Below are 25,505 nucleotides of genomic sequence, written 5' to 3' on the forward strand. Positions count from 1 at the left end.
TCACTACTTCCTGGTTCCCGAACCCAGTCACTACTTCCTGGTTCCTGAACCCAGTCACTACTTCCTGGTTCCTGAACCCAGTCACTACTTCCTGGTTCCCGAACCCAGTCACCACTTCCTGGTTCCTGAACCCAGTCACTACTTCCTGGTTCCCGAACCCAGTCACTACTTCCTGGTTCCTGAACCCAGTCACCACTTCCTGGTTCCCGAACCCAGTCACTACTTCCTGGTTCCCGAACCCAATCACTACTTCCTGGTTCCTGAACCCAGTCACCACTTCCTGGTTCCTGAACCCAGTCACCACTTCCTGGTTCCCGAACCCAGTCACTACTTCCTGGTTCCTGAACCCAGTCACCACTTCCTGGTTCCTGAACCCAGTCACTACTTCCTGGTTCCTGAACCCAGTCACTACTTCCTGGTTCCTGAACCCAGTCACTACTTCCTGGTTCCTGGTTCCTGTACGGTCTGTATTCAGTCCTGCGCCTGCGTGAGAGCGGCTGCTCGTCTGCTTGCTCAGTGAGTGTTTTTTTCGGCTTTTCTTTCCTCTTTTCTGTGATGCTCGCCAGCATTAACAGACTTGTGTCCTAAAAAGAGGAGCTCCTAGCACTGAAGGACGATGTTAAGGCGGTATACGCCATTTGATTCCACTGGCGTTAAGGCGGAAGTACCGGGGATGCCGAGCCGGTCGTAAATACAAGGCTAGAGCTAAGGCTCCATCCCCTCCGCCGTTATGGGAAATGTGCGTACCTTGTCCGACAAGATGGATGAGCCTACCGCACTGATCGGGAGCCAGCGGAGCTACAAGGAGAGCAGTCCACTCGTTTTCACAGAGGCATGGCGATCTCGCCCTGTAGCGGATGCTAACGTGGACCTGCCCGGCTTTTCCATCGTTCGGGCGGATCGGGATCCTGATGCATCCGGAAAGCGCAAAGGTGGGGGATTACTACTGCAACGACCCATCATCAGCAGGGTCGAACTCACCCGCCTCAGGACGGTGTACGCCAGCTCACGTTCCCTGTAGCGCAGAACAATCCAACGCCTGGCGAGTTCTGCTTCAGACAGGCCAGTTTTGCCCGACTGATGATGAGTTGTTGCAACAGTGATCCTGCTCTGTGAGGACTGCGTTACAACATGGATGAACTAACGGCGCACATGAGATACTGCAATGCATGTAGGGATGCTTGTATCATTGGATTCACTGTACTATGCTGAATGAGAATGTGCCTGACTCTATGGTGGAACTAGAGGGGTACTCGAGTATCCGCACAGACAGGAAGGGACCCCCGGTTAAGCAGAGTGCAGTGTTTCCCCTACCATTATATTAGGGGGGCGCCCCCCCCCCCCCCCCCCCCCCAACGGCACCCCCCGCCCCCCCCGAGAAGGTCAAGTTAAATTAAAATAATTGTTACTTTTTTACAGGCAAACTTTAGTTTTCCTGCATAAAGGCCGCTCCTCATGCTGTCCTAACGAGACGCGCCGCTGCAAACCAGTGTGTGTGTCCCGAGTCGGAGAGCCTCGCTGCTCCAGCTGAGCGTAAAAACAAACACACACACACACGCTTTTAGCGGTGAAACACGGTCCATTCCTCATTATTTGCCATATTGAACTCGGCCGAATTATCAGTAAAAATCAGGAGGAAAATGCTGGTATGAGGCACAAACTGAAACCAGGAGCGCAAATATGAAGAAAATGAAAGTGAAACTTAAATCGCGAGTTTTGTCGGTGCAGCGTTTCGGCCAGCTGGGCGTTTTTCAGGCTGAAAACACACAAAATAAAGTACATTTCCCTTCAACACACAATCTGGATTAATAAAGGTCAGTAGGAGGCGCCGTGCAGCGTGACTGGATTCAGGCTGTCTTGGAGACAGGATGGAGTTTGAGGAAGTGAGCGCTCATAAGAAACTTATTTTTCAAACCATTTTTCATCTGCTCTGCTATTGGTGTGTGTGTGTGTGTGTGTGTGTGTGTGTGTGTGTGTGTGTGTGTGTGTGTTGGGGGCAATCTTGGTAAAGACTTGGTATTTTAAGCCATTATAAATCATATTTGATCAATTGTAAAATAATTTATGTAACACACACATTTTGAATGGAATCGGCAGACTTCAAATGAGCCATTTTAATCATGATTAACTCCAGGATTGGGGTGCAATTAATTGTTGGCCAGCTCTAATTAGAAATGATAAAAGAACATATTATGACTCAACCCCCCCCCCGCAAGGGGCCAATCCTAGGGAAACACCGGAGTGGAGGGGGGCTAATCGCTAAGCAGTTTACTCACGTGTGCAGCCGAGACCTCGGACTGCTGTGTGTCTCTATGCGTCCCTTCTACCTGCCTGGAGAGTTTGGGAGCGTTATTGTCTGTCTGGTTTATATACCCCCTGATGGCAAAGCTGCTCGGGCGGCAAGTGTCTTAACTGACTGTGTGCATGAACAACTGCAGCGCTCTCCTGGATCTCCCGTTCTGGTGACGGGAGACTTCAACCACTGCAAGCTTGAAGCCACTTTACCAGGGTTCCATCAATACGTAAAACCCCCTACGAGGAAAACCAGGATCCTAGATAAGTGCTTTGTAAATTTGCAAGGTGCTTACAAAGCCAGAATTCTCCCACCAACTGGCACTTCGGACCACATATGCACCTCATGTCCACATATAAAACACTTCTAAAATCCAGTAAACTGCAAAAGAAAACTATATTACAACGGACACAAGAAAGCACAGAGACCTTGAGCGGCTGCTTCCTCAGCACTGACTGGACTCTCTTCCATAGTTTAGATCTGGAAGAAGCCACGGACACTACTACATGTTACATCAAATTTTGTGTTGACAGTGTGGTAGAGAAAAATCAGAATAATAAACCCCACATTATAAAGGAAATCAAAACGTGCACATATAGGAAAAACAAAGCATTCCAGAGCAAAAAATTTAACGAAGCTGCTGCAGCGCAAAAAGAATGAGAGCAGTTGCTGAGGAAGGAAAGAGTCAAAAAGCGCACCATCGTTGAGCAAAGTTACAGAACCTCAGACAACAGACAGCTCTGGGGCCACGTGAGGAACCCAACCACCATGGCTCCAAGTAAACGTCACATCAGAACCCTGGACAACGAATCATGTGCTAACGAGCTCAATGACTTCTTCCTTAGGTTTGAAACTCAAGACTACTCTAGGCAAGGGAAAGAAACTGTGGACTCTCCCTTCTGAACAGAACAACTTTGGAATCACTCTTCAGCAGGTGGAGTCTGTCTTCAGCAAAGTCCGTAAAAATAAATCAACAGGCCCTGATGGACGTTCCGCTTTGCTGATAAAAAACTGTTCTGCAGAACTGGCTGAAGCTTATCATCCTATTTTTCAAATGTCACCCAATTGTCACACTGTACCACAACTAAGGAAAAAATCCACAATTATTCCAGTGCCTAAGGTCACATGTCCAGCTGTTAATTCTGAATACCGACCTGTGGCTTTAACGTCCATAATAATGAGGTGCTTTGAGAGGATCATGGGTGATATACTCAAATCTGAAGTGGCAAACAGACTCGATCCCTTACAGTTTGCTTACAAACGGGGCCGAGGATGCCGTCATCACTGTTGTGCACTTGATCACAAAACATCTGGAGCATCCCAAAGCCAGGGTGTTATTCGCAGACTTCAGCTCTGCCTTTAAAGGAATACTCCACCCAAAAAACGATTTGGCCTCATTTTCTACTCACCCTCATGCTGAGAAACACTCTGGAGCACTTTTTTGACGTTTCAAATGCAGTTGGAGATGTTTGGGGATTTTCGTTGTCAACAAACAGGGACTGACAGAGCCCGACAGAAAAAATGGTCCATAAAATCCACAAAACGTTCCCATTTTCCTTCATACTGCTCGTCCGCTGTAATCCAAGTGTCCTGAGCGTGTAACGTCCATAATTAATTCTTAACGAGGTCATTTAGTACATTTTAAGAGGCCAAACAGGGCGCTCTCACACAGCTCCATTGCATGTCTGCACGCGCACCCTGAACTACGGAAGCCGCGGCAGACCAAGCAACACGCTTGCGCGCTTTCAGCGACTACTTTTCTAAATTGCAAGCGTAGAAGAAGAAGTTCTGCTGTATATATTCTGCTGTGAGTAACCGAGCTGTGGACAATCACAAAAGTGATTGGCTACTGTTTTAAAGCTTTGAATTCGGTGTCCTGCTGAAAGGGCACAAGCGTGTTGCTTGGTCTGCCGCGGCTTCCGTAGTTCAGGGTGCGCGTGCAGACATGCAATGGAGCTGTATGAGAGCGCACTGTTTGGCCTCTTAAAATGTACTAAATGACCTCGTTAATAATTAATTATGGACGTTACGCACTCAGGACACTTGGATTACAGCGGACGAGCAGTATGAAGGAAAATGGGAACGTTTTGTGGATTTTATGGACCATTTTTTCTGTCGGGCTCTGTCGGTCCCTGTTTGTTGACAACGAAAATCCCCAAACATCTCCAACTGCATTTGAAACGTCAAAAAAGTGCTCCAGAGTGTTTCTCAGCATGAGGGTGAGTAGAAAATGAGGCCAAATCGTTTTTTGGGTGGAGTATTCCTTTAACGCGATACTGCCCCACCTGGTCATTGAAAATGAATTAATTTGGATGTAAGCCTGCGCCTTGTGAAATGGTTTTATTCCTTCTTGACAGGTCGCTCACAGCAGGTCTTGGTCAAAGGTTCACTTTCTACTTGTAAGCAGAGAAATGTTGGGGTGCCACAGGGTTGTGTGAATTCTCCGATTCTTTTTACATTATATCCCAACCAGTGCAGAAGTTCACATGCCTGCAATCACGTAATTAAGTTCTCGGACGACACGATTATCCTCTCCCTACTAGACAATGGGTCAGACCCTAGAATGTACTTTGAGGAGATAGACAGGTTTACTTCCTGGTGTGAGGATCATCATCTGGTGCTAAACACACAGAAAACCAAAGAGATGACCTTTAATCCTCATGGGGTTACAGTACACGAGCCAGTGATCATCGGCAGCACGGCAATTGAACAAGTGTCTTCATACAAATACTTAGGCCTGATTGTGTCCAGCAGCTTGAGCTGGAGTAAACATGTAGATTAGGCCGACTGACCGTGTTCACATCATTTGCACCAAAGCACTTTTCTTCCTATCGTGAAACATTGCACAGTTCCTGTACTTCTTTTGTTTTAAATGCTTTGCTGTTTTTAACTGTCTATTGTTATCTATTGATTGCGTCTGTCTTGTACACTGTTAAGTCATGGTTATGAACGCATGCAGCTGCCACTATGGGCCCAAGACAAATTTCCCCTCGTGGGACAATAAAATGTATCTTATCTTATTCTGTATGCTAACAAGCGATGGTGTCATCCCAACATCTGACCGTTAAATCCGTTATATGCAGCCACAATTTGGAACTGCTAGCTGTTAGCATCAGACTGTACTACGTACCACGTGAGTTCTCGCACGTCATCGCGCTCTGTGTTTATATTCCTCCGAGGGCGGAGCAGAGGCAGTGCCTGAGGCCATCTGTAACACCACCACAGCACTTCAGTCCCAACATCCAGATGCATTCGTTCTCATTTCGGGTGATTTTAATCACGTCACCCTGGACTCTGTTCTGCCTTCTTTCCACCAACACGTCAGCTGCCCCACAAGGAAGAACAGGACTATAGACCTTTTGTATGCAAACACTAGGGATGCATACTCAGCTTCTCCTCTCCCTCCACTGGGCAGATCAACCACAGCCCTGTCCACCTGCAGCCCATCGATACTCCCCTTATAGAGGCAAACTGTTACAACCAGGCAGGTCTGCAGGCGGTCCTGAGACAGAGGGGGCACTGAGAGACTGCTTTGCCACCACAGACTGGAGTGTTCTGGTGGAGTCACATGGTGAGGACCTGGAGGGGGCCTGGAGGGGGCAGTGGGGTGCCTGACTGGCTATCTTAACTTCTGTGAGGAGCTGGTGGTGCCTGTGAAGACTGTGAAGTGCTTTGCCAACAACAAGCTGTGGATAACATCTGAGGACAATTCTACACAAAAAGAAGAGGGTGTTTGGGAGGAAAAGTAGTAGAGGATGAAGGAGGTGCAGAGAAGTGAAAGCCTGCCTGAAGGAGGATAAGGAGGCTTCCAGCAAGAAGCTCCAGGGGAAGCTGAGTGAGAACAACATGCAGGAGGTCTGGAACGGTATGAAAACCATGACAGGCTGCAGCAGGAAGAACGATGCTGGCTGTATGGTCAGAGAGCTGAGGAGCTGAACACCTTTATTAACCCCTTCAGTTCCCCACCGACCCCCTGCTCACCCCTACAGCCCTCCTCATGCCACCCTGATCACCTCCACCCTGCTTCTCCTCGCTCTCGACCACTCCCACCTCAACTCTCATCACTACGGACCCGGTGACAACTGAGGTGCGACGTCTACGTCCAAGGAAGGCCCCGGGTCCGGACCAGGTCTGCCCGAGGCTCTCGAGGACCTGTGCTGCCTCTACAGCAGGTCTACAACCGGAGCCTGCAGCAGGGGAGAGTTCCTCCTGTGTGGAAAACCTCCTGCATCGTTCCACTTCCCAAGAAGAATCATCCGCGGGAGCCGAGCGACTCCAGGCCGGTCGCACTCACGTCGCGCGTTATGAGGACACCGGAGCGACCGGTCCTGCGGACTGTACACCCTCAAGTGCTGCGAGGACTGGACCCCCTCCAGGTCGCTCATCAGGAGGAGTGGAGTGGAGGACGCCGTCCTCTACCTCCTTCACCGAGCCTCACATACCTGGAAGTTGGGGGTGCATGGTGAGGATGCTATTCCTCCACTTCTCCAGTGCTTTTAATACCGCCCATCCCAGCCTTCTCCTGGCTGTGGACCCCCACCTCGTGACCTGGATTTCGGATTATGTGACTAACAGACCACAGTTTGTCCGAACGGGGGGCCTCAACACTGACCTGCAGCATTGGAGCGCCTCAGGGCACAGTGCTGTCGCCACTCCTCTTCACTCTCTACACCTCTGACTTCCAGGATAACTCAGACACCTGCCGCATGCAGACGTTCTCTGACGCTGCCATTGTGGCGAGTATTAGGGAGGGCGAGGAGGGGGGTACAGGGGCCTGGTGAAGGTCTCTGTGGAGTGGTCCCAGCGCAACAAGCTCCAGCTGAACACCTCTAAAACTCAGGAGCTGGTGCTGGATTCCCGCCGGGCACCCCCTGCTCTACAGCCCATCCACATCGGTGGATCTGAGGTGGAGGTGGTCTCCATCTGGGGCTGCAGCCGGACCACAGTCTGAGCCCGGCAGCAAACAGGGACGCTGCGTACCAGAAGGCGCAGAGCAGGATGTATTTCTTTAGAGTCCGTTCTAAGCTACTGTACATGTTCTACCAGTCTGTTGTATCTGGTGTTCATTTTATGCTGTTGTGTGCTGGGGGGGGGGGGGGGGGGGGGGGCAACGCCAAGATATGGGACACCCTAAGGCTGAACAGGCTCATAAGGAAAGCCGGCTCTGTGGTTGGACGTGGCCTGGTGGTGGAGCAGAGGACGCTCTCTAAGATCAGGGTGATCCCGTCCAATCAGAGCCACCCCCTGAACCCTGTGGTCTCTCTCAGCTCCAGGTACCCTTCAGTCCCTGGAGCGTCAGGCTGTACGACGCAGCGCCTTCAGGGAGGAGCAGGACAGTCTGGTGCTGGGCCTCAACTTCGCTCTTCAGTGCTGCACTTTAACTTTTACTAAATAGCACCTGATGGAGCAACACTTGACTTTTTAATGTTGGATCTATTTATTTATTTATTCATTTATTTATTTATTAAGGCTGTTGCTATTTGTCTTTTTAACTGTACTTTATAACTTTATTTTTATTTCTGGGTTTATGAATTTGAGCAACAGACTACAGTTGCACAATTTCCTTCGAGATTAATAAAGTATTTATCTATCTATCTGAAGTCTGTCACTACTTCCTACTTCCTGGTTCCTGAACCCAGTCACTACTTCCTGGTTCCTGAACCCAGTCACTACTTCCTGGTTCCTGAACCCTGTCGCTACAGGTCCAGCGGTCTGGACTGTGAAGAGGAACAGAAACTCGGGTCGGTACCATGTGGTCCTGGAGACACCTGTAGGTTTCTGAGGACGACGTGCAGGAAGTGAGCGGCTGCTCCAGCCGGGCCTGCAGCTCCCGCAGAGACGTTTGGACCTGGGGGAGGGTCAGAGGGTGGAGGGTCAGAGGGTGGAGGGTCAGAGGGTGGAGGGTCAGAGGGTGGAGGGTGGAGGGTCAGAGGGTGGAGGGTCAGAAGGTGAAGGTTCAGAGGGTGGAGGTTCAGAGGGTGGAGGGTCAGACGGTGGAGGGTCAGAGGGTGGAGGGTCAGAGGGTGGAGGGTGGAGGGTCAGAGGGTGGAGGGTCAGAGGGTGGAGGGTGGAGGGTCAGAGGGTGGAGGGTCAGAGGGTGGAGGGTCAGAGGGTGGAGGGTGGAGGGTCAGAGGGTGGAGGGTCAGAGGGTGGAGGGTCAGAGGGTGGAGGGTCAGAGGGTGGAGGGTCAGAAGGTGGAGGTTCAGAGGGTGGAGGGTCAGAGGGTGGAGGGTCAGAGGGTGGAGGGTGGAGGGTCAGAGGGTGGAGGGTCAGAGGGTGGAGGGTCAGAAGGTGGTGCGGTTGGGCAGGTTCTCTGATCAGGGGCTGGACAGACCTGGTCCAGGCTGGACTGGAACCTCTGCTGGTGGGCGGAGCTCTGCTCCAGCTGTGCCTCCAGCTGCTGCAGACTCTCCTTCAGCTCCTCCCAGAACCGGCCCACCTGGGTGAGCCGGGCCCTGATCCGGGCCGCTTCGCCCGAAGACACGAACCGAGACAGCGCCTGAGAGTCCGCCTCCAGCCGAGAGAGCGCCTGCGCCCGATCCTGAAGCTCCGCCCCCACGGCCTGGACACACCACGAAAACCGCGAAGAGTCGGGTTTGACTTCCTGGACCACAGCGACTCGTTCTCCGAATCCAAACTGGAACAGCGGCGAGGTTCACAACGGAACCCGAAGCGGAACCAGGAGCCTGGTTCCCCAGAACCGTCCCGTCCTCGGACTCACCTTGACGGTGCTGATCTGGTCCTGCAGAGGAGACCCGGAGGCCCGGACGGCTTCCAGCTGCTTCTCTTTGTCGGAGATCCAGGAGGAAAAGTCTTGGAACGCTGCTCCGAACCGGTCCCACCGGTCCCTCATGGTCTCCAGAGCCTGAACCCTGAAGCAGAGACGGGTCTGGTGAGTCCGGACCGCCTCCAGCCAGCAGGGCCGCTGAGGGGAACTGGGGTCTCACTCCGTCTTGAGCCCGGACTCCACCGCCTCCAGCTGCCGGCTCAGGGCCCGGGCCTGCTCCAGCAGCGCCGCCTGGGTTTTGGGGCCCAGCTGGATCTCGGCGGCCCTCTTCAGCAGCGCGTCGACGAGCGCGGCCTCGGCTTCGCACCGCTTCAGCAGCACCTGCTCACAGGACGGGGACGTCAGGGCAGGCCGGCGGGACGGGGGCGGGACGGGGGCGGGACGGGGGCATGATGGGGGCGGGACGGCGGTGAGACGGGGGGAGATGGGGGCAGACGGGGGCGGAAGGGGGGGGGACGGCGGTGAGACGGCAGCAAGACGGGGGGGAGACGGGGGGAGACGAGGGTAAGACGAGAGTGAGACAGCGGCGAGATAGGGGCGCGACGGGGGGCAAGACGGGGGAGACCAGGGGGGAGCGGGGCGTGACGGCGGCGGGACGGGGAGACTGGGGGAGATGGGGGCATGACGGCGGCAGGATGGGGGCAGAAGGGGGGCGAGATGAGGGTGAGACGGGGGGGAGACGGGGTGGGACGGGGGCCGGACGTTGGCAGGACGGGGGCGGGATGGGGGGGAGACGGCTGCGGGAAAGCGGCGGAAGGGGGCGGTATGTTGGCGGGACCAGGGCGGAAGGGGGCGGGGCGGGTGGCGGGACGGGGCGGAAGGGGGCGGGACGGGGGCGGAAGGCGGCAGGACGGCGGCGGGACGGGGCGGAAGGGGGCGGGACGGCGGCGGGACGGGGGCAGAAGGCGGCAGGACGGCGGCAGGACGGCGGCCTACCTCGGCCTGCTTCAGCTCCGCCTCCAGGCTCTCCGGGCTGCTGAAGCTCGGCTCCCTCTCTGCGGACGAGCGAGCTTTACCGATGAAGAGCCGCACGGCGTCCAGCTGGCCGTCCAGCTGCTGCCAGCCGTCCAGGGCGGCCTGCGGGCGGAGCACAGCGTCCGGCAACGTCTGGACGACAGCGCCACGGCTCAGCTCCGGTTGAGGGTTTGAAACCCGCTCACCTGCAGGCTCTGCTCCTGGGACGCCATGCTCTGCTCCATCTGGCTGAGCGTGCTCTCCAGGTGGTGCAGGTCCAGCTGCAGAGCTCCGCCCCCCTCCTCCGCCTGCAGCTGCCGGCCCCGGATCAGCAGCTGCTGGACATCCGTCCTCTTCAGCTTCAGGCGCCTCAGCAGCGGCTGGGGAAACACACACATTCACACACACTCCGGCGTCCGGGCATCACCAGCGACCAGAGGTCAGAGGTCATTATCAAGGCGCAGGTACCGGGGTCGGAGGGAAACGGCTGGTCTGCATGTTCATACAAATGATGAGCTGCTGATGGACCCCGGTTAACGAGCTGCTGATGGTCCCTGGTTAACGAGGTGCTGATGGTACCTGGTTAACGAGGTGTTGATGGTACCTGGTTAATGAGCTGTTGATGGTACCTGGTTAACGAGGTGCTGATGGTACCTGGTTAACGAGCTGTTGATGGTGCCTGGTTAATGAGCTGTTGATGATACCTGGTTAACGAGGTGTTGATGGTACCTGGTTAATGAGCTGTTGATGGTACCTGGTTAATGAGCTGTTGATGGTACCTGGTTAACGAGGTGCTGATGGTACCCGGTTAATGAGCTGTTGATGGTACCTGGTTAACGAGGTGCTGATGGTACCCTGTTAATGAGCTGTTGATGGTACCTGGTTAACGTGCTGTTGATGGTACCTGGTTAATGAGCTGTTGATGGTACCTGGTTAACGAGGTGCTGATGGTACCCGGTTAATGAGCTGTTGATGGTACCTGGTTAATGAGCTGTTGATGGTACCTGGTTAACGAGGTGCTGATGGTACCCGGTTAACGAGCTGCTGATGGTACCTGGTTAACGAGGTGCTGATGGTACCCGGTTAAGGAGGTGCTGATGGTACCTGGTTAACGAGCTGTTGATGGTACGCGGTTAACGAGCTGTTGATGGTACCTGGTTAACGAGGTGCTGATGGTACCCGGTTAATGAGCTGTTGATGGTACCTGATTAACGAGGTGCTGATGGTACCCGGTTAAGGAGGTGCTGATGGTACCCGGTTAACGAGGTGTTGATGGTACGCGGTTAAGGAGGTGCTGATGGTACCCGGTTAACGAGGTGTTGATGGTACGCGGTTAAGGAGGTGCTGATGGTACCCGGTTAACGAGGTGTTGATGGTACGCGGTTAAGGAGGTGCTGATGGTACCTGGTTAACGAGGTGCTGATGGTACCCGGTTAATGAGCTGTTGATGGTACCCGGTTAACGAGGTGTTGATGGTGCCTGGTTAATGAGCTGTTGATGATACCTGGTTAACGAGGTGTTGATGGTACCTGGTTAATGAGCTGTTGATGGTACCTGGTTAATGAGCTGTTGATGGTACCTGGTTAACGAGGTGCTGATGGTACCCGGTTAATGAGCTGTTGATGGTACCTGGTTAACGAGCTGTTGATGGTACCTGGTTAACGAGGTGCTGATGGTACCCTGTTAATGAGCTGTTGATGGTACCTGGTTAACGTGCTGTTGATGGTACCTGGTTAATGAGCTGTTGATGGTACCTGGTTAACGAGGTGCTGATGGTACCCGGTTAATGAGCTGTTGATGGTACCTGGTTAATGAGCTGTTGATGGTACCTGGTTAACGAGGTGCTGATGGTACCCGGTTAACGAGCTGCTGATGGTACCTGGTTAACGAGGTGCTGATGGTACCCGGTTAAGGAGGTGCTGATGGTACCTGGTTAACGAGCTGTTGATGGTACGCGGTTAACGAGCTGTTGATGGTACCTGGTTAACGAGGTGCTGATGGTACCCGGTTAATGAGCTGTTGATGGTACCTGATTAACGAGGTGCTGATGGTACCCGGTTAATGAGCTGTTGATGGTACCTGATTAACGAGGTGCTGATGGTACCCGGTTAAGGAGGTGCTGATGGTACCCGGTTAACGAGGTGTTGATGGTACGCGGTTAAGGAGGTGCTGATGGTACCCGGTTAACGAGGTGTTGATGGTACGCGGTTAAGGAGGTGCTGATGGTACCCGGTTAACGAGGTGTTGATGGTACGCGGTTAAGGAGGTGCTGATGGTACCTGGTTAACGAGGTGCTGATGGTACCCGGTTAATGAGCTGTTGATGGCACCTGATTAACGAGGTGCTGATGGAACCCGGTTAAGGAGGTGCTGATGGTACCCGGTTAACGAGGTGTTGATGGTACCTGGTTAATGAGCTGTTGATGATACCTAGTTAATGAGCTGTTGATGGTGCCTGGTTAATGAGCTGTTGATGATACCTGGTTAACGAGGTGTTGATGGTACCTGGTTAATGAGCTGTTGATGGTACCTGGTTAATGAGCTGTTGATGGTACCCGGTTAATGAGCTGTTGATGGTACCTGGTTAACGAGGTGCTGATGGTACCCTGTTAATGAGCTGTTGATGGTACCTGGTTAATGAGCTGTTGATGGTACCTGGTTAACGAGGTGCTGATGGTACCCGGTTAACGAGCTGCTGATGGTACCTGGTTAAAGAGGTGCTGATGGTACCCGGTTAAGGAGGTGCTGATGGTACCTGGTTAACGAGCTGTTGATGGTACGCGGTTAACGAGCTGTTGATGGTACCTGGTTAACGAGGTGCTGATGGTACCCGGTTAATGAGCTGTTGATGGTACCTGATTAACGAGGTGCTGATGGTACCCGGTTAAGGAGGTGCTGATGGTACCCGGTTAACGAGGTGTTGATGGTACGCGGTTAAGGAGGTGCTGATGGTACCCGGTTAACGAGGTGTTGATGGTACGCGGTTAAGGAGGTGCTGATGGTACCCGGTTAACGAGGTGTTGATGGTACGCGGTTAAGGAGGTGCTGATGGTACCTGGTTAACGAGGTGCTGATGGTACCCGGTTAATGAGCTGTTGATGGCACCTGATTAACGAGGTGCTGATGGAACCCGGTTAAGGAGGTGCTGATGGTACACGGTTAACGAGGTGTTGATGGTACCTGGTTAATGAGCTGTTGATGATACCTAGTTAATGAGCTGTTGATGGTACCTGGTTAATGAGCTGTTGATGGTACCCGGTTAACGAGGTGCTGATGGTACCCGGTTAACGAGGTGTTGATGGTACCTGGTTAATGAGCTGTTGATGGTACCTGGTTAATGAGCTGTTGATGGTACCCGGTTAACGAGGTGCTGATGGTACCCGGTTAACGAGCTGCTGATGGTACCTGGTTAACGAGCTGTTGATGGTACTCGGTTAACGAGCTGCTGATGGTACCTGGTTAACGAGGTGCTGATGGTACCCGCTTAATGAGCTGTTGATGGTACCTGGTTAACGAGGTGCTGATGGTACCCGGTTAAGGAGGTGCTGATGGTACCCAGTTAATGAGCTGTGGATGGTACCTGGTTAACGAGCTGCTGATGGTACCTGGTTAACGAGGTGCTGATGGTACCCGGTTAAGGAGGTGCTGATGGTACCTGGTTAACGAGCTGTTGATGGTACGCGGTTAACGAGCTGTTGATGGTACCTGGTTAACGAGGTGCTGATGGTACCCGGTTAAGGAGGTGCTGATGGTACCTGGTTAACGAGCTGTTGATGGTACGCGGTTAACGAGCTGTTGATGGTACCTGGTTAACGAGGTGCTGATGGTACCCGGTTAACGAGGTGTTGATGGTACCTGGTTAATGAGCTGTTGATGGTACCTGGTTAACGAGGTGCTGATGGTAGCCGGTTAACAAGGTGCTGATGGTACCCAGTTAACGAGGTGCTGATGGTACCCAGTTAACGAGGTGCTGATGGTACCCGGTTAACGAGCTGTTGATGGCACCTGGTTAACGAGGTGCTGATGGTACCCGGTTAACAAGGTGTTGATGGTACCTGGTTAACGAGCAGCAGCTGTTGAGCCTCTCTGGCTGTTGGACAGTCCAGGATCTTGGAGACCTCGTCCTGGGCCTCTTTCTGGGCCTGGACCAGGTCGTCCAGCATGGTTTGGACCTCCTCCCTGAACTGAGCGCAGTCCCCCACAGCCAGGACCGTCTTCTCGGCCTGGGAGACGAGGACGCAGAGAACCGGAGCTTCAGGGAGGCCGACAGGCTTCCCGCCGACGAGAACGTGGAGAACGTTCCGTACCTCGGCCAGCGAGGCCAGGAGAGCCTTGAAGTCCGAGGACAGCTTGTTCAGGGCGCTGCCTTGCTTCTGGGCATCGGCGTCGGCGCTGATCTCGATCAGAACCGTCATCCGGGCCTTCAGCCAGCCCAGGTTCCCCTCCTGGAGCTCGGCCTCGTTCCTCAGCTCCTGCAGGACAAGAGAGGACACGGTCCAGCAGGACAAGTCGTCTTCACTGAGGTCCATGCAGGCCGTCAGGTCCCCACGACCTTCAGGACCTTCAGGACTGTCAGGGACCTCCAGGACCTCCAGGGACCGTCAGATACTTTCAGGACCTTCAGGGACTTCAGGGACCTTCAGGACTTTCAGGACCTTCAGAATTCTTCAGGGACCTTCAGAGTACAGAGATCTTCTGATGAGCTGAAGGTGGAGGGACCATTGGGAACCATCGGGGTCCAGGCCGTCTTCACCTCATCAGAAGATCTCTGTTCTCTGAAGGTCCCTGAAGATCCTGAATGTCCTGAAGGTCCCTGAGGGCCGGTGGGCGTGGCTCACCTTGATGCTGGTCTGCACCTGGCTGAACCTCCTGGGGTCGCTGACCCGGGTCCTCAGCAGCCTCAGGTGAGTCTCTTTAGAAATGAGCCAGCAGGACAACTCGGCGTACCTGAGGACACACAGCGGGGGGTGAGGGTGGGACGCCGCGGGGGGGGGGGGGGGGGGGGGGGGGGAGTCCCCTACACACCTGGAGTCGTACTCCTTCCACTTGTCCTGGTGCTCTAGCAGCTTGTGCTGGGTGGTCTGGATCTCGTCCCGGACCCGGTCCAGGTCCTGTCTGGCGGCCTGCAGGGCGAGGCGAGCCGGGTCGTCCTCAGGGAGGTTCTGGACCAGGTCCTCCATCAGCTGCAGCCTCTGGTCGCAGGCGGACTGCGGTCCCATCTCCCCAAAGAAGGCCTGGAGGACGCAGAGGACGGTGAGAGGACAGACAGAGGACGAGAGGACGGTCAGAGGACGGTCAGAGGATGGGTCAGAGGATGAGAGGATGGTCAGAGGACGGTCAGAGGACGGTCAGAGGACGGTTACAGGACGGTCAGAGGACGGTCAGAGGACGGGTCAGAGGACGGTCAGAAGACGGTCAGAGGACGGTTACAGGACGGTCAGAGGACGATCAGAGGACGGGTCAGAGGACGGTCAGAAGACGGTCAGAGGACGGTCAGAGGACGGGTCAGAGGACGGTTACAGGACGGTCAGAGGACGGTCAGGGGACGGTCAGAGGACGGGTCAGAGGACGAGAGGACGGTCAGAGGACGGGTCAGAGGACGGTCAGAAGACGGTCAGAAGACGGTCAGAGGACGGTCAGAGGATGGGTCAGAGGACGAGAGGACGGTCAGAGGACGGGTCAGAGAATGAGAAGACGGTCAGAAGACGGTCAGAATACGGGTCAGAGGACGAGAGGACGGTCAGAGGATGAGAGGACGGATCATAGGACGGTCAGAAGACGGGTCAGAGGATGAGAGGACGGTCAGAAGACGGTCAGAGGACGGTCAGAGGACGGCCAGAGGACAGTGACAGGACGGTGAGAGGACGGTCAGAGGACGAGATGACGAGGACAGTCGGAGGACGGTCAGAGGACGGGTCTCGGGCGCAGGACCCTCACCCGGTGCTCCCTGAGGAGCCGCTCGCTGCCCAGGCTGTCCAGCTGTCCGTCCTCGCGGTCCAGCTCGGCCCGGCAGTCCTGCAGCGCCGCCAGCAGCCGGATCCTCTCCGCCTCCACCTGCAGGCGCAGCAGGCGGAGCGGCGCCTCCGCCTGGGTGTCCTGGGGAGGCGTGAAGCCGGTCCGTCAGACGGGTCCGGGGCGGACCCCGGCGCCCCCCCCCCCTACCTTCCAGAGGCGGTGCAGCCGCCGCACCGTGTCCTGCAGCGCCCCCTGCTGCTGCGCCGGCAGGATGTCGCTCAGCTCGTCGCACGCCTTCAGGAAGGCGCTCAGCAGCCGCGGCTCCAGCTGGCCGAAGAACGCCTGCAAGACACAGCTCAGGGTCTCCGCCCGCCGCACCACCCGCTGCACCAGAGGCGGGGAGGGGGGCGCCTCCACCGGGGGCTCTCACAGCTCCACCCTCAGCTCCTCCACAGCTCCACCCTCAGCTCCGCCCTCCACTCCAGCCCCACCCTCAGCTCCTCCCTAGCTCCTCCACAGCTCCACCCCCCGCTCCACCCCCACCCCCTCACCGTGTGCCTGTGGAGCAGCTCCTCCGGGTCTCCCTGCTCCGTCAGGTGGAGCTGGGCCGTCTTCAGGACCTTCTCCAGGTCCAGGCGGGACTCGTCGAAGCGCTTCATCAGGCCGCTGTTGGCCTCCACCTGCTGCCGCCACTGGGTGGAGTCCTGGATCATGTTCTGAGAGGACACACACACACACATGCAGGCACACACACACACCCACTGTGAGCAGTGCCGACCCGGCTCCGCCCACCTCGGCTCCACCCGCCGCCCCGGCTCCGTCCGCCGCCCCGCCTCCGCCTGCCGCCCCGCCGCCGCCCGCAGCCCCTCCTCCGCCCGCCGCCCCGCCCCCGCCCGCCGCCCCGGCTCCACCCGCCGCCCCGGCTCCGTCCGCCGCCCCGCCGTACCGCCTCCCGCCCGCCGCCCTCCTCCGCCCGCCGTACCGCCTCCGCCCGCCGCCCCGCCCCCACCCGCTGCCCCGGCTCCACCCGCCGCCCCGGCTCCGTCCGCCGCCCCGCCGTACCGCCTCCGCCCGCCGCCCCTCCTCGCCCGCCGTACCGCCTCCGCCCGCCGCCCCGCCCCCGCCCGCCGCCCGGCTCCACCCGCCGACCCCGGCTCCGTCCGCCGCCCCGCCGTACCGCCTCCGCCCGCCGCCCCCTCCTCCGCCCACCGCCCCCGCCTCCGCCCGCCGCCCTCCTCCGCCCGCCGCCCCGCCGTACCGCCTCCGCCCGCCGCCCGCCCCCGCCCGCCGCCCCGCCTCCGCCCGCCGCCCTCCTCCGCCCGCCGTACCGCCTCCGCCCGCCGCCCCCGCCCCCCGCCCGCCGCCCCGGCTCCGTCCGCCGCCCCGCCGTACCGCCTCCGCCCGCCGCCCCGCCCCCGGCCCGCCGCCCCGCCTCCGCCCGCCGCCCCGCCCCCCCGCCCGCCGCCGCCGTACCGCCTCCGCCCGCCGCCCCGCCCCCGCCCGCCGCCCCGGCTCCGTCCGCCGCCCCGCCGTACCGCCTCCGCCCGCCGCCCCGCCCCCGCCCGCCGCCCCGGCTCCGTCCGCCGCCCCGCCGTACCGCCTCCGCCCGCCGCCACTCCTCCGCCCGCCGCCCCGCCCCCGCCCGCCGCCCCGCCTCCGCCCGCCGCCCCGCCCCCGCCCGCCGCCCCGGGCCTCACCTGGGAGGACGCCTGCAGCTGGGCCACGCGGCCCTGCAGCAGGCGCAGGTCCAGGTGCTGCAGCGCGCGGCTGCTGCTCAGGACCCTCTGGACGCTCTGGTGGCTCCGCTCCACGGCGCCAAGGCTCTTCTTACAGCTGTGGGTGAAGGTGGCCAGCTCCTGCAGGACGGACGCTCAGTCAGCGGGGACGTCCCCGGGGACGGCGGGGGAGGGGACGTCCCTGGGGACGGCGGGGGAGGGGACGTCCCCGGGGACGGCGGGGGAGGGGACGTCCCCGGGGACGGCGGGGGATGGGACGTCACCTGGCACTTGTGCTTGACGTCCAGCGCGCCGTGGGAGTGGGCGGAGCCGGTGACGGCGCCGGCCTTCTCCAGAGCCTGGTAGAAGCCGCTGATGTTCTTCTCCATGTCCTCCAGTGGGGGCAGCAGCGCCTGGACGTCTCTGAGCAGAGGAAGACATCTGTCCCGGACCTGGGGGACGGCCAGGTGAGGACAGGGACACGGCGACGTCTGGCTGAGCGGCTTGACCCCGCCCCCCGGACGCACCTTGCCGAGCTGCTCCTTGACGGCGGCCATGACGGCGGCCATGGCGGCCCGCTCGTCCTCCGGGGCGTCCTTGCTCAGCAGCTGCGCCGTGCGGCTCGCCGCCTTGCACGCCGCCTCCATCGCCGGAAGCTTCAGCTTGATTTCCTGCGGAGAGGCGAGGAAGGCGGTGAGACGGAACCGGGGCGGGACCCCCGTGGCGGGACCCCCGAGACGGGACCCCCAGGAAGGGACTCCCGGGACGGGACCCCCAGGAAGGGACTCCCGGGACGGGACCCCCGGGATGGGACCCCCGGGACGGGACCCCCAGGAAGGGACTCCCGGGACGGGACCTCCGAGACGGGACCCCCAGGAAGGGACTCCCAGGACGGGACCCCCGGGACGGGACCCCCAGGAAGGGACTCCCGGGACGGGACCTACCTCCACGTCCTGCGCCAGCGCCCTGATGTTCAGGAAGGACACCTGAACGGGCGCCGTCATCTTCTGGTCGGTGGCGTCCAGGAAGGCCTTCAGGGTGCTGATGCCGTCCTGGTAATCCCGCCGGAGCCTCTCCACCTCGTCGGCCCGGGCGTACTGCGGAGAACGGGCGGAGCTCAGCGCGGCGCCGCCCGGCGGCCCGGCGGCGGCCGGCCGAAGCTCCGTCTTACGTGCTTGACTTTGACGAACAGCTCGCGCCAGCGGCCGTTGAGCAGCAGCAGCTGCTGCTTCAGGTCCCGGGACACCGTCTCGTCGCAGGTCTCGATCAGGAAGTTCCCCGCGTCGTTCATGTCCATGTGCTGCTGGATCCAGTGAGGGAACGTCCTGAAGAAGTCCTGAGAGGACACAGAACCCAAGCCTGACCCTCTGGTGGTACGGTCCGGTCGTGTTCTGGTGGTACGGTACGGTCGTGTTCTGGTGGTACGGTCCGGTCGTGTTCTGGTGGTACAGTCTGGTCGGGTTCTAGTGGTACAGTCCGGTTCATGGTACAGTCTGGTCATGTTCTGGTGGTACGGTCCGGTCGGGTTCTGGTGGTACGGTCCGGTCGGGTTCTGGTGGTACAGTCCGGTCGGGTTCTCGGGTTCTGGTGGTACAGTCCGGTTCATGGTACGGTCCGGTCATGTTCTGGTGGTACGGTCCGGTCGGGTTCTGGTGGTACGGTCCGGTCATGTTCTGGTGGTACGTTCCGGTCGGGTTCTCGGGTTCTGGTGGTACGGTCCGGTTCATGGTACGGTCCGGTCATGTTCTGGTGGTACAGTCCGGTCGGGTTCTGGTGGTACAGTCCGGTTCATGGTACGGCCCGGTCATGTTCTGGTGGTACGGTCTGGTCGGGTTCTGGTGGTACGGTCCGGTCGTGCTCTGGTGGTACGGTCCGGTCATGTTCTGGTGGTACGGTCCGGTCGGGTTCTGGTGGTACTGTCTGGTCGGGTTCTGGTGGTACGGTCCGGTCGTGCTCTGGTGGTACGGTCCGGTCATGTTCTGGTGGTACGGTCCGGTCGGGTTCTGGTGGTACGGTCCGGTCGGGTTCTGGTGGTACGGTCCGGTCGTGCTCTGGTGGTACGGTCCGGTCGTGCTCTGGTGGTACGGTCCGGTCATGTTCTGGTGGTACAGTCCAGTCGGGTTCTGGTGGTACAGTCCGGTTCATGGTACGGCCCGGTCATGTTCTGGTGGTACGGTCGGGTCGGGTTCTGGTGGTACGGTCCGGTTCATGGTACGGTCCGGTCATGTTCTGGTGGTACGGTCCGGTCGGGTTCTGGTGGTACTGTCTGGTCGGGTTCTGGTGGTACGGTCCGGTCGGGTTCTGGTGGTACGGTCCGGTCGTGCTCTGGTGGTACGGTCCGGTCGGGTTCTGGTGGTACGGTCCGGTCGTGCTCTGGTGGTACGGTCCGGTCGGGTTCTGGTGGTACGGTCCGGTCGGGTTCTGGTGGTACTGTCTGGTCGGGTTCTGGTGGTACGGTCCGGTCGTGCTCTGGTGGTACGGTCCGGTCATGTTCTGGTGGTACGGTCCGGTCGGGTTCTGGTGGTACTGTCTGGTCGTGCTCTGGTGGTACGGTCCGGTCGTGCTCTGGTGGTACGGTCCGGTCGGGTTCTGGTGGTACGGTCCGGTCGGGTTCTGGTGGTACGGTCCGGTCGTGCTCTGGTGGTACGTTCCGGTCGGGTTCTCGGGTTCTGGTGGTACGGTCCGGTCGGGTTCTGGTGGTACGGTCCGGTCGTGCTCTGGTGGTACGTTCCGGTCGGGTTCTCGGGTTCTGGTGGTACGGTCCGGTCATGTTCTGGTGGTACGGTCCGGTCATGTTCTGGTGGTACGGTCCGGTCGGGTTCTGGTGGTACTGTCTGGTCGGGTTCTGGTGGTACGGTCCGGTCGTGCTCTGGTGGTACGTTCCGGTCGGGTTCTCGGGTTCTGGTGGTACGGTCCGGTCGTGCTCTGGTGGTACGTTCCGGTCGGGTTCTCGGGTTCTGGTGGTACGGTCCGGTCATGTTCTGGTGGTACGGTCCGGTCGGGTTCTGGTGGTACTGTCTGGTCGGGTTCTGGTGGTACGGTCCGGTCGTGCTCTGGTGGTACGTTCCGGTCGGGTTCTCGGGTTCTGGTGGTACGGTCCGGTCGGGTTCTGGTGGTATGGTCCGGTCGGGTTCTGGTGGTACGGTCCGGTCGTGCTCTGGTGGTACGTTCCGGTCGGGTTCTCGGGTTCTGGTGGTACGGTCCGGTCATGTTCTGGTGGTACGGTCCGGTCGGGTTCTGGTGGTACTGTCTGGTCGGGTTCTGGTGGTACGGTCCGGTCGTGCTCTGGTGGTACGTTCCGGTCGGGTTCTCGGGTTCTGGTGGTACGGTCCGGTCGGGTTCTGGTGGTACTGTCCGGTCGGGTTCTGGTGGTACGTTCCGGTCGGGTTCTCGGGTTCTGGTGGTACGGTCCGGTCGGGTTCTGGTGGTACGGTCCGGTCGGGTTCTGGTGGTACGGTCCGGTCGGGGCGTGCGTGTGCTCACTCGCTTGGCGCTCTCTGATTGGTTGAGCATGTGCTCGGCGTCCTCCAGCCAGGCCTGCAGCGCCGCCACCGTCCCGCCGTACTTGTCCCAGTTGCTGAGGACCTCGTCCAGCATGCTGCGGACGCTGCGGACCTCCAGGACCAGGTTCCGCCACTGCGCCGCCGCGTCGCTCAGGAACTTACTGACGCCCTCCGCCTCGTCCGCTGGGGAATCAAACACGGAGCCCTTCGGTGAGCGGCCCAGCCGGGCGTCCGGTAACGGTACAACTGTGTGGAACCCGCCGTGCAGAACGCAGAACCCCGAGGAGAACCCCGAGGAGACAGCCGGAGCGGACAGGACAAGGTCTTACCGGAACCGTCGGAGCGGACGTAGATGTCGGCGGCCCGCTTCACGGCGCTGGAGAACCGCTCGTACTGCTCGAAGAACCGCTGGCCTTCGATGAAGGTCTGGGACGGACAGGAGAACCGCACGCCCGTGAAGCAGGACCTTTCAGAACCCTTCAGAACCCTTCAGACCCCCGGCGCCCCGGAGCTCCGCCCACCAGGTAGCTCTGCAGCAGCAGCTCCACCGAGTCCCGCCTCCCGTACTTGATGATCCAGGACTTGAGTTTGGACTCGGCCAGCGCCAGGAAGGCCATGAGCCGGAACTTGGTCTCCCAGAACTCCATCCGGATCAGGTGGGTGTGGGACGCCGTGGACACCGCCCCGAAGCTGTCAATCAAACACGGTCCGCGTTGGAACGAGCCGCGGAGGACGGAGGCGTCCCCGAGAACCGGACCGTACCGTTCTGCCAGGTCCTGGAGCTGGTCTGGGGGGACCGGGACGCCGTTCACCGCCCGGTCCCGGTGGATCTGCTGGAAGCTCTGTCTGTGGGACTCCAGCGTCTTCAAAACCTCCTGCGGGGGACACACAGAGACATGTCCCGGTGTCCCAGTGTCCCGGTGTCCCGTGTCCTCTGGACTCACCCTGTGCTGGTCCAGCCTCCTCTGCAGGACGTTGGCCGTCTCCTCGGGGGTCTGGGTGACCGGGACGTCCTCCCGCAGCGCCGTCTCCGCCCGGTGCAGCCACGCCCCCGTCTCCCCCAGAGGACCCGGCAGGGACTGGTCCAGGTGGACGTGCCAGTCCAGCAGCTGCAGGGGACACCCAGGACCAGAGTCAGTCCCCGGAATGATCAGGACCATCCTCTGGGTCAGAACGACCCGGACCAGAGACCAGCTGTGGAACCGAGCCAGATCAGGGACCAGCTGTGGAACCGAGCCAGATCAGGGACCAGCTGTGGAACTGAGCCAGATCAGGGACCAGCTGTGGAACCGAGCCGGATCAGGGACCAGCTGTGGAACCGAGCCGGATCAGGGACCAGCTGTGGAACCGAGCCGGATCAGGGACCAGCTGTGGAACCGAGCCGGATCAGGGACCAGCTGTGGAACTGAGCCAGATCAGGGACCAGCTGTGGAACCAAGCCAGATCAGGGACCAGCTGTGGAACTGAGCCAGATCAGGGACCAGCTGTGGAACCGAGCCGGATCAGGGACCAGCTGTGGAACTGAGCCGGATCAGGGACCAGCTGTGGAACCGAGCCGGATCAGGGACCAGCTGTGGAACCGAGCCGGATCAGGGACCAGCTGTGGAACCGATCCGGATCAGACACAAACTGTGGAACCGAGCCGGATCAGGGACCAGCTGTAGAACCGAGCCGGATCAGGGACCAGCTGTGGAACCGAGCCGGATCAGGGACCAGCTGTGGAACCGAGTCGGATCAGGGACCAGCTGTGGAACCGAGTCGGATCAGGGACCAGCTGTGGAACCGAGCCGGATCAGGGACCAGCTGTGGAACCGAGCCGGATCAGGGACCAGCTGTGGAACCGAGCCGGATCAGGGACCAGCTGTGGAACTGAGCTGCCTCTGGTCCCACCTGGTCACATCTGGGACTCAGTCGGCTCAGAACCGTGCAGAACCAGGGAGGGGGTCTCACCCGGGCCGAGACCCGGTCCCAGGCCTGCTTGAGCAGGGCCTGGTCCACCGACAGCCTCCCCTCGGCGGTGACCGGGTGGAGCAGCCGCTCCGTCAGCTTCCGCTTCACCTCCAGCTGCACCCGGAAGCTCTTGAAGGCCTGTAGACAGAGGACAGGGGTGCTGGGTCCCGGGTCCCGGACCGGGATCCGCCGGTCCTGGACCGGGATCCGCCGGTCCTGGACCGAGATCCGCCGGTCCTGGACCGGGATCCGCCGGTCCTGGACCGAGATCCGCCGGTCCTGGACCGGGATCCGCCGGTCCTGCTCACCTGGTATTTGTCAGTCAGGTTTCCGTCGGAGCCCTGAGCTCGGAGCACGTCTCTCTCCAGCTGGTCCAGGAGGACCTTCAGCTCCCGGAGCTGCTTCCTCTCTTCTCTCTGCAGAGGTCAGAGGTCAGAGGTCAGAGGTCATGCGGCCTCTGGATTCCGTCCTTCACATGAGAGACCCGGGACGTCCCGCTGGACGAACCTCAAGCATCTGCTGGATGTCCTGAGGACCGAACTGCTGGAGACACAGAGACAAGAGACGATCAGAGCAGCAGGACACAGCAGGGACGGGGCTCAAGCTGCGGCTCCCGCGCCCGACGCGGTCCCACCTCGTCCTGCCGTCCCTCCATCTCCCGCTGTTCTGGGTTCGGTTGGAGCTTCAGGAACTGAGCCACGTAGGTCATGATGGACTTCTCGTCCGGTTTGTCCACGTCCACATCTGCAGACACACACACACACACACACACACACAAACACACACAGGTGTGTATTTCTATCCTTGTGAGGACACTCATTGACATAATGCATTTCCTAGCCCCTGACCCTGACCCTGACCCTGACCCAGACCACCACACAGCCGAACCCTAAAGAAATGTTTTGACCTTTGACTGTTTTCAGTAACAACAACATGGTGAAGAAAACACTGTTTCCCTCATGAGGAAGAAGGTCCCACAAGGCACATTGAGCAGGTTTTTCTATCCTTGTGGGGACATTTGGTCCCCACAAGGATAGAAAAACGCATACACACACACACACACACACACACACACAGACACAGACACACACAAACACACACACACACACACACACACACACACACACACACACACACACAGTCTCGTATTTCTATCCTTGTGGGGACCGTCCATTGACTCCCATTCATGTCTAGCCCCTAACCCTGACCCTTACCCTAACCCTAACCCACACCACAACAAAGCCTAACCCTAAAGAAATGTTTTTGACCTTTTACTTTTTTTCAGTAACAACAACATGGTCAAGAAAACACTGTTTCTCCTACTTAGGACCGGAAAAAGGTCCCCACAAGGCACGTCGTTCCACGTTTTGCTATCCTTGTGGGGACATTTGGCCCCAACAAGGATAGAAATACAAGAACACACACACACACACACACACACACACACCGGTCAGGTGGAGGAGGCCGGGTGGCTCTACCCAGCCCACCAGCTGCCTCCACCTGCTGTTGGTGGAGTGAGGGTGGGCCTCCTGGAGGGTGGAGCAGATCACCTTCTGGATCCAGCAGGCGAGGGATCCCCAGCCGGTTCTCCGCCACGGCGAAGGCGTCCTCCAGGTTCTCCCGGTTGCTGCGGCGCCGCGCCGCCTCCAGGTCCACCAGGTCCGGCCGGAGGGCGTGGAGCACCGCCTGGAACGCGACGCCGTCACGCCAGCTGGGCCCGAAGTCCTTCACCTCCACCCCGAGGTGCCTGGAACACGGGTGGAGCACTGAGAGCTGTGGTGCTGGGGGGGCGGGGCTTCAGGTTCTGCTGCTCGGTATCAGGAACATTCTGGACAAATGTTGTAAAACTCTGGTGCAGAACATGAACCGTCACATCGAAATAAACCATTGATGTGTGTGTGTGTGTGTGTGTGTGTGTGAGTGTGTGTGTGTCCGAACCAATGGACATAGACCCTGTTCTGTTACTGTCACTTGGTTAGGTTTAGAGTGAGACAGGTGGGGTTAGTATCTATGGGTGACAGTAGAGTCGGGGTTGAGGTTGACGTTGACGGGTTGGGTGTGGGTCGGGTTTGGGTGTAGAGCCGGGGTTGGGTGGAGACTCTGGGTTGGGTGTAGTCTCAGGGTTGACGGGTTGGGGTTAAGGGGTTGGGTGTAGGTCGGGGTTGGGTGTAGGTCGGGGTTGACGGGTTGGGTGTAGGTCGGGGCTGGGTGTAGGTCGGGGTTGACGGGTTGGGTGTAGGTCGGGGCTGGGTGTAGGTCGGGGATGACGGGTTGGGTGTAGGTCGGGTTTGGGTGTAGACTCGGGGATGGGTGTAGGTCAGGGTTGGGTGTAGGTCGGGGTTGACGGGT

The 25,505-nt window shown here is 58.8% G+C and overlaps 1 protein-coding gene across 1 annotated transcript in view; it reads right to left on the reverse strand.

Moving 5' to 3' along the window:
• The window catches only part of LOC115385417 (nesprin-1-like), a 39,989-nt gene that overhangs the window by 1,944 nt on the left and 12,540 nt on the right, over positions 1-25,505 (reverse strand). The window contains exons 7-34 of the mRNA XM_030087408.1: positions 24,707-24,903; positions 23,791-23,900; positions 23,664-23,699; positions 23,465-23,572; positions 23,157-23,294; positions 22,151-22,315; positions 21,969-22,081; positions 21,728-21,896; positions 21,536-21,632; positions 21,187-21,389; positions 18,875-19,039; positions 18,648-18,800; positions 18,231-18,374; positions 17,988-18,155; positions 17,686-17,844; positions 16,540-16,704; positions 16,196-16,330; positions 15,971-16,129; positions 15,059-15,267; positions 14,872-14,980; positions 14,341-14,505; positions 14,089-14,256; positions 10,241-10,414; positions 10,017-10,157; positions 9,241-9,401; positions 9,015-9,165; positions 8,628-8,855; positions 8,043-8,141 (exon numbers count right to left, since the gene is read on the reverse strand). Of these exons, the coding sequence (XP_029943268.1) occupies positions 8,043-8,141; positions 8,628-8,855; positions 9,015-9,165; positions 9,241-9,401; positions 10,017-10,157; positions 10,241-10,414; positions 14,089-14,256; positions 14,341-14,505; positions 14,872-14,980; positions 15,059-15,267; positions 15,971-16,129; positions 16,196-16,330; positions 16,540-16,704; positions 17,686-17,844; positions 17,988-18,155; positions 18,231-18,374; positions 18,648-18,800; positions 18,875-19,039; positions 21,187-21,389; positions 21,536-21,632; positions 21,728-21,896; positions 21,969-22,081; positions 22,151-22,315; positions 23,157-23,294; positions 23,465-23,572; positions 23,664-23,699; positions 23,791-23,900; positions 24,707-24,903 (4,189 nt within the window). The remainder of the gene's footprint in view (positions 1-8,042; positions 8,142-8,627; positions 8,856-9,014; positions 9,166-9,240; positions 9,402-10,016; positions 10,158-10,240; positions 10,415-14,088; positions 14,257-14,340; positions 14,506-14,871; positions 14,981-15,058; positions 15,268-15,970; positions 16,130-16,195; positions 16,331-16,539; positions 16,705-17,685; positions 17,845-17,987; positions 18,156-18,230; positions 18,375-18,647; positions 18,801-18,874; positions 19,040-21,186; positions 21,390-21,535; positions 21,633-21,727; positions 21,897-21,968; positions 22,082-22,150; positions 22,316-23,156; positions 23,295-23,464; positions 23,573-23,663; positions 23,700-23,790; positions 23,901-24,706; positions 24,904-25,505) is intronic.

The sequence above is a fragment of the Salarias fasciatus genome, unplaced genomic scaffold (genome assembly GCF_902148845.1).
Source record: "Salarias fasciatus unplaced genomic scaffold, fSalaFa1.1, whole genome shotgun sequence".
Taxonomy (NCBI): Eukaryota; Metazoa; Chordata; class Actinopteri; order Blenniiformes; family Blenniidae; genus Salarias; species Salarias fasciatus.